Here is an 8045-nt window from a genome sequence, read left to right on the forward strand (position 1 = left end):
TGATGGTAGCCCATGGGCTTGATTGTTAATTCTTAGCGCTGCCTTTATCTGAGATTTTTGGTATGCAATTGTCTCTGCGCAACAAAAAACTTAGTTGATTCAAGGCAGCAGAAGAACTCATCTGTGATGGTTTACATTCTGTATCACAGGTTCTTCTGTACACCATTGCTAGACAAGTATTTTTCATTTCACCTCTTTGTGATGTATTGATGGCAGGCAGTGTTCAGGGGCGCGATGAAAGGCAAACTGATAGTGTCTTGCCCACTTCCACCAGAGAGGATACCCAGATTCCAGCTTCTTTTCAAGGATGTGTAATCACAAGAAGCACACATTCTCAACATATGTAATGGTCTTTTAGATAATGGAAGAGTTTCATCCCCCCATCCTCTGCATACTTATCCACGCAGCCAGACCTAAAGAATAAACTGTTCATGGTAAGCTAAAAAGGGTATACTTGAGCCAGGTTCGTGCTAGCTGGTGCATTCCTTTTTCCGTTTTTCTGCAACATGAATGATCACAAGAGATGGACTGCAGGGGGTGCTTGTTGATGAACAATCAAGAGTTGGCGTTTGCACTGGTTTGCATCAACTATGTTTCTCTATGTTATTTTTATAGCATAATAATACAGCAATTGGTGTTTTGCCCTCTCTAGTCTGTTAGTTTGGTACAAGCCTGATTATATTTTGTTTGTGAAGTGATACTATCAATTATCACAATTGACATGTGCATGGCATTCTCCCTAGTCTGTACAGTTCTGTATTTCACAAACTAGAATGGTCTCAACTGGGTGCTTATTTGACTGTTAATTTGGTACAAGCCTGGTTATATTTAAGGCTAGTTGGTGTTTGTGAAGTGATACAATCAGTTATCAAAATTGACATCTGCATGACATTCTCATTGAGGAAAAAAAAGACGTGTCTTTTTGTTGGACTAATTGATCTTATCTTTATCTTTATTTGAAGAAGCGGCGAACCCATCATCCCTTACAACAGCCTAGTTTCCAAGGGTACTGAACTCACACCAATGGAAATATAAATTACACTACCAGAATGGGTGGAATTACACTCTATGTATCCACCTCTACCCCTTCCCTGCAAATCAATCAATCTAGGGATCGATCAAACCTCGAATGTAATCTCCATCTCATGCTTGTCAACCATGAGGAAATGAGACCCTCTGTCTACCACCTTGTTGCCATCCTTCCTCACCCTGCTAAAATGCTCACACGGGCTGATGTCAAATGTGAGTCTGGCCTTTTCTCCTGCCTTGAGGTGCTGTCTCCTGAACCCGATGAGCTGCTTTGCCGGCCGGCCGGCCGTTGCGTTGGCCCACCGGAGGTACACGAGCACCGAGTGTTTGCCGTCCATGGGGCCGTGGTTTTCCACCTCGACCACGGCCGGGAACTTGAGCTGCTCGCACCGTTGTGGGCCAATATGTTCGACGTGGTAGCTGGCGACGCCTTTTTCCGCCGCTGGCGATGGCATTGTGCTCAGGCCTGCGAGCAAGTCCGTGTTGGGGGCGCCGGATGAGACCAGCCGGCGAGAGTAGCTGGAGTAGCTGAGGCCGTAGCCAAACTTGTAGACGGTCTCTCCCTGGTAGAAGCGGTAGCTCCGGCCGGGGTAGCCGGTGGCCGGGTCGGCGCGCATCCGCATGTCGGTCATGGGCACCTTGGTGAACTCTTCCGGGTACCAGGTCACCGGCAGCCTCCCGCCGGGGTTGTGGTCGCCGAAGAGCACCCTGGCGATGGCGAGCCCGCCGGCCTGGCCGGGGTATCCGGCCCAGAGGATGGCGCCGATCTTGGGGTTGCTCTTGGCGAAGGTCACGTCCACCGGCCCGCCCGTGAGGAGCACGAGGATGACGGGCCTCTTGGCGGCGTCGGCGACGGCGATGATGAGGCTCTGCTGCTGCCCGGGGAGCAGCAGGCTGGTCCTGTCGCGCCCTTCGCTCTCCTGCTGCTGGCTGAGCCCCATGAAGAGGAGCACGTAGTCGGACAAGCCCGCCAGCGTGGCCGCCTCGTCCGTGTCGGCCACGTCGCAGGCCGCCGAGCGGCACCCTGCCAGGAACCTGACGTCCTTGACGTAGGCCTGGACCCCCTTGAGCGGCGTGACGGACTCGCACGGCGGGCCGAAGTAGTTGCCGATGAGCAGGCCGGCGTTGTTGGCGTTGGGGCCGATGATGGCGGCGGAGGCGACGGCGGCCCGGTCGAGCGGGAGGACGCCGGCGTCGTTCTTGAGGAGGACGATGCCGTCCTGCGCGGCGTCGAGGGCGAGTGACCTGTGGTCCGGGGTGCAGATGTCGGCGGCGTTGAGGCCGCCGTAGACGTTGGCCCTGGGGTCGCCGTCGAAGTGGCCGAGGCGCATCCGGACGGCGAAGAGGTTCTTGAGCGCCTTGTCGATGTCGTCCTCCGTGATCTTCCCCTGCTGCACGGCCGCCGCCGCGTGCTGCTGCATGTAGGTCCCGCAGTCGATGTCCAGCCCTGAGCAAGTGATGAGTTTTAGTCGTGTGTTAACTGAACGAATGCAAATCCATGCAAGGTGGTTTAGTGATGGTTACGTACCGGCCTTGAGCGCGAGTGCGACCGCGTCCTCGGGCGTGGGCGCGTACCGCTGCGCGTCACGCATGATGGCCACGGCGTCGCAGTCGGAGGCCACGTACCTGCACGCACGCACGCAAGCAACCAAAAACGACCATGGCATTCATCAGTAGCATGTGACTTCCAATCGAAACAAACAAAAAATTGGGGTCAGTAGAGTACCCGTCGAGGCCCCAGTCGCCCCTGACGGTCTTGGTGAGGAGGTCGGAGTTGGCGCAGGCGGGGACGCCGTTGATGCCGGTGTAGGCGCACATGACGCAGCTGGCCCCGCCGTCCACCACGCAGCTCCGGAACGGCGGGTTGTACGTGTCCTCCAGGTCCTGCGCCGTCACCCTCGCGTCGAAGTTGTAGCGGGCCACGCCGCCCCAGTCCTCCAGGTCGTAGGCTGTGGCGTGCTTGCAGCACGCCGACGTCTGCAGCAGCGACGCCGACGAGTTCCCCTGCAGGCCCTTGACGAACGCCACGCCGTAGCGGCTCGCCGTCGTCGGGTCCTCCCCCGGGGTCTCCTGCCCGCGGCCCCACCGCGGGTCCCGATAGATGTTCACGTTCGGGGACCACATCGTCAGCCCCTCCGCCTGCCCCAGGTTGTACAGCGCCCGTGCCTCCCTGCCGATCGCCTGCACGCACGCCGACGTGTCATTTTCTTGACGATCCATCGACTAGAGATGGCTTTCGCATGGCAGGCAATGCGCAGCGAACAATAAATGTAATGTGAAAAGGAGAAGACAGATACACGTACAATAATTAAGACATGCTTGCAACGCAAACTTGCATTGCACGGTGGCCACCAAGTTCGGGACACCTTTCTCAAAGTATGCTACCACCTCCCCTCCGAGTTATAAAGACGTTTTGGGTATTTCAATATAGACTATGTACGAACTGAAGTGAGTGGACAGACACATCGAAACATGTCTATATATGTCCGATTTAGAAAATTGTTAGAACATCTAATAGTAATTCCGAACGAAGGAAGTACAACTTAAGCACTTGCATGAACTGCCGGTATATATGACTGAGCAAGTGGTGCTTGACCGAACAAACCTAAAACGATTAGCTGTTTTTGCAGACTTGATACGGCCTAACAATTAGTGATCAGGAAGGCCTAACATAAAGTTGGTAGAACTCTAACTTGGAGTTAACGACATACTCGATCCGGCGGTAATCCATCTTTAACTAATCATGCCAGAATCAAACCACATGCACATGGATCCAGCTAGCTCCTGCTAACAAGAGGCACGGGCTGTGTACCGTCAGGCATGAACTTGTGGCATTGTGGGCGCGCTCAATAGTCCATACCCACGGACAACAGGGTAACCAAAAGGTCGGGTACGGTGGGAAAGGCCCGATCTGTTCGTGTCAGATCTGTGTGTGGCTCAGCTCACATGTGGCCGGCTTCCCTCCCACAACCAAAAAGGCGCCACTTTTCTTTCCCGCGCAAACATTCTTCTCCCTGTCGTTGGCACTCACCGCACTAGGTGTGCTCACGTGCTGCCCCCTTAGGGCATCTTCAGCCGCGCTTTCAGAAAGGCCTTCTCAGACATTTTTTTGCGCCGGTGCCGAAAAATCGGCACAGTCGCGCCCCCAGGAGCCCGATTTTCGCCGGCTTGGGCCGAAAACAGCGCCGGCGGATCCAGGCCGAACTTGGCGCGCTGGGGGCGCCCGGGGCGCCGGGGCGAACTGTTTTGGCGCGAAACAGCCGCGGGCCCGCCGCGTCAGCGACTCTACCCTCTTCTCGCCCCTTCGTCGTCCTCATCGCCTCGTTTCCCGCGTCGAATCAATGCCAAAGCTGCCGCGCTGCCGCGCCGGTCAGCCTGCGCCATTGATACCTCACGGGCGGCGCAGTGAAGACCGGATGACGCGCGTCCCTCGCCCTCCCTCGCCCGCCACACGTACTCATGACGGCTCGCGCACGGGCGGCGCCTCGGCCTATATAAGACGCGCCCCAGCGCACTCGGCGACTCGCACTCTCTCGCCGTCGTCGTTCCTCCCTCTTCTCTCTCTCGCCGTCTCCAGTTCATCACACCCATGGCCGAGCACTTCCCAGGCGACGGCGCGGCGGCGAACGGCTTCGGCCGCCGCCATCTGCACGAGAACGAGACTCGCCTCCTTTTCGAGGCCGAGTACCCGGTCCCGCCGGACATGCGGGTGCCCTGGGCGTGGAGGATCAGCGCCGGCGGCGTGCTGGTGCCCCCGATACCCACCGGCGCGGCGCGGCGTGCGGAGATCGCATGCATTCGCTCGTCCCTGCCGCGTGCGGCGAGGAAGGGGCCACGGTACGTCCCCGACAGCCTGCTCTGGGAGCCTTATTTCCGCCGCCGTCACGCCGAGCAGCTCGAGGCCACCAACGGCGTCGAGCCCTCCGGCAGGCTCAACGCCGTCGGCCGGCGTCGGTGGTGGGGCGTGCCCGGGCGCACGTTGGAGGCCGTCCTCGAGTACATCGAGGGCGGCAACACGCCGCGCCTCGAGTACCCCGCTCCCCCGTCCTTCCCACGCCACCGGGGAAGCTCCTGGACCCCGAGGCGCATGGAGACCGGGGGGTCCTCCTCCTCGTCCGGCGGCTCCCCCTGCCTCCACCTCCGCCTCGTCAAGCCGGAGCCCCAGGGCACGCCTGTCAGCGCGCACACGCGCAGCTTCGGCGTCCGCATCGGCGACAACGCCTCCCTCACCGGCCGCTTCGTCCTCGTCGAGCCCAAGATGGAGCCCGGCCTCCCCGCGGAGTACGAGGAGGTAGCCCGGCGTGGCTTCTCCGACGAGGACGCCCTGCGGTGGGCGCGGGACGACTACCTCCGCGACGAGATGGTCCGGCAGCGCCGGGCCCTGGAGGAGATCGCCGCCCGCAAGCGTGGGCGCGAGGACGAGCATGGCGTCGTGGTCCTCGACAGCGACGACAACGACGACGCCCCCGGACCGTCCAACCCGCCGTGCCAACCCGGGAAGGGATGCAGCAGGGACGGCGGAGGCGTCGGCGAGGGCGACGACGACGACGACGACGACGACACGCGGTTCTACAGCCTCCTCGGCATGTAGAACCGCGTGGGTGGACGGTGAGGGAGACGGCGGGTGTAGCCCGCGGTAGTTTTTCCTTTTTTTGTAAAATATGTTTAAATTTGAACGAACTCGAACGTGTTTGCGTTGTATTTGCGCCGAATTTAAACATTTTAAAAATCCATGGAGGGCCGCGACTGGGGGACATCACGCCCTCAGTGCGCGGTTTAGCGCCGATGCGTCCCCGGGGGCGATTTTTTGCCCCTCCTGGAAGGCCAACGGCTGGAGATGCCCTTATAGCTTTTTTCAAGGTGCCCTCCGGGTGTTAATGTACACACGGCAGTTTGTCCTATGGGTTTGTTTCTAGGGAGAATAACATGAAAGGAATTTGATAATTTGGACGTACTTCATTGGTTTAATTTTAAGACGCTCCGGCCACTTTACCTCTAATAGGATGAGTATTAAATCCTAGTCGTGGTCGACCAAGGGAAATTCGACTACCAAAATACAGTAAGCACAGATGGAGAACTTTGACAGATTAGATCCTATCTTACTCGTTCAAAGTAAAATATAGTATGCTCTTTTTGCAGAAAAATAATATACTCTGAGTATGGAGTATCACATTTGTTCAAATTATATCTGGAAGTATGCCTTTTCTTCTTCTTGCCACGTCCTTTGTGTTGGGAGAAAATCTCATGTGATTTTTGTTTGTAAAAAACCCACAATAGAAGATTTGAGGACACTATAATTCCTTTCCTAGAGTGTACGAGTAAAAAACCCATAATAGCCCTACAGAATCATGAAAAATCATCTCACCTGACAAGAGGGCAATATATATACTTTTTGAGGCACAAGAGAGTAATATATACTCCTTCCGTTCCTAAATATTTATCTTTTTAAAGATTTTAAATGTACTTGTTGAAATATCTAGAAAAACGTATTTTAGAATACTAATAATAAGATTAAAACTGAAAAACAAAGCTAGCATCTAGAGTAACAAATCCTTAGCCCACGAGCATCCCGTACTGTACAAACAACCGCGCTCTTTGTCTGTTCCCAAATCACGGATCAGGAAAGGAAAGAAAGTGGCCGGTGCATGATGCATGGCATGGCATGGACGCATGCACGCGCGCATGCATGCATGCATGCATGATATGCCTGGGCCCATTCGATCGACCCTAACCCAACCCGAACAACTAACTGCCGAGACAGCGATCCAACGCAACATTCCATAATGAAACTGCCGCACGCCATTACGCTGAGAAAAAGCGAAAAGAAACCGCCAGCAGTCCGCCGGCCGGCCTCACGGACAAGCCGGCGAGCGCCGGCCAGCACGGATAGCTTATGCGTGCGTACGTATGCGTACCTGGCCGATGCGGAACCAGAGGTCGTCGTCGAAGGCGGCGGCGGTGAGGCTGACCTGCGGGAAGCTGGTGGCGCTGCGGACGGCGCCGTTGAAGTGGAGGCCCTTGCCGGAGGTGGCCAGCCCGTGCAGCGCCTCGTTCCACCACTTGTAGGCCGGCACGCCCAGCCGCGGCACGCCCGCGGCCTCGTCGCCCAGCTGCGCCACCTTCTCCGCGGTCGTCAGAAGCGCCACCAGGTCCGCCGCCCGCTGCGCCACCGGGAGCGTCGCGTCGCAGAAGGCGTACCCCTGCGTCGCCGCGGTGGAGGACGGCCCGCAGGAGAAGGGCGGGTCGGCGGCGAGGGCCGGCACCGCCACCCCCAGCAGCAACGACGACGCCGTCAGCAGCAGAAGCAGCCTCTGTAACACCATGCCGGCGTCGCGGTGGGACAGCACGGCCATGGCGAGACGAGTTTGCTAGGAGCCGCGCAGGGGGGAAGGGTGGCACGTGAACGGATGGGTCAAGGGAGTGGTCGCCTAAATAGGCGCTCATGGCCAATGGGAGCGGGGCGCGTGTCATCGACATGGGTTGCGTGTGACGTACTGCTGTTATACTACTGCCATCCCATTATGCTATGATATGATACGCTGCTAGAGTGCTAGTTACCCATCAGCAAGAACAATCTCACCTTCGCATGCATGTTGTAAAGTGGAATATGTGATGTTGCACCCGTGCACGCGTTGTTCTTTCCTTTAGGAGTGGATTTAGTAGATTTTTAATTAATTGGGTGCGTAGATCATGAATTGAGATATGTAACTTGCGTGCCGGGCATTCCATGGGCATATCCGTTTCGTGGCCTCGGTTAACTGAGATAAGTAAGGCTAGCTAGTTGTTGGATCTACATGAATGCGTTGCTTTGCATCCTTGTCAATCTAAACATCCAAATGCCCACAAAAGAAAATCTAAATATCCAAACACGCAATTCCTAGTCGCAACAACTAATTATAAGTTGTCTCAAAAAGATTGTAGGTGTAAACTAGCCATGGCGTCCTCACCCCTCGGCAAGGCCTCGCTAAGACTATGTCCGAAATGGGGATGACATGGCTTGTTGCCGTGTAGTCAGC

General features: G+C 56.4%; 2 protein-coding genes across 3 annotated transcripts in view; one reads left to right on the plus strand and one right to left on the minus strand.

The window, feature by feature from the left end:
• The window catches only part of LOC123086885 (thioredoxin-like protein 4B), a 4729-nt gene extending 3916 nt beyond the window's left edge, over positions 1–813 (plus strand). Inside the window, exons 4-5 of one of the 2 annotated variants that reach the window (XR_006441153.1) lie at positions 217–434; positions 535–813. Coding sequence is in view for 1 of the 2 variants with exons in the window: in XM_044508705.1 (XP_044364640.1) it covers positions 217–315 (99 nt within the window). In the remaining variant the exon portion in view is untranslated. Of the gene's footprint in view, positions 1–216 lie in introns of both variants that reach the window. The other variant, XM_044508705.1, reaches the window with a different exon arrangement.
• Positions 814–897: 84 nt separating this feature from the next.
• Positions 898–7442, minus strand: LOC123086884 (probable beta-D-xylosidase 7). The gene is made up of 4 exons (XM_044508704.1): positions 6945–7442; positions 2756–3210; positions 2558–2655; positions 898–2476 (listed from the first exon to the last, which is right to left on the minus strand). The coding sequence occupies exons 1-4, from the start codon at positions 7380–7382 to the stop codon at positions 1119–1121; spliced, it is 2349 nt and encodes a 782-aa protein (XP_044364639.1). The 5' UTR covers positions 7383–7442; the 3' UTR covers positions 898–1118.
• Between the last annotated feature and the right edge of the window lie 603 nt (positions 7443–8045).

This window comes from Triticum aestivum, chromosome 4A (genome assembly GCF_018294505.1).
Source record: "Triticum aestivum cultivar Chinese Spring chromosome 4A, IWGSC CS RefSeq v2.1, whole genome shotgun sequence".
Taxonomy (NCBI): domain Eukaryota; kingdom Viridiplantae; phylum Streptophyta; class Magnoliopsida; order Poales; family Poaceae; genus Triticum; species Triticum aestivum.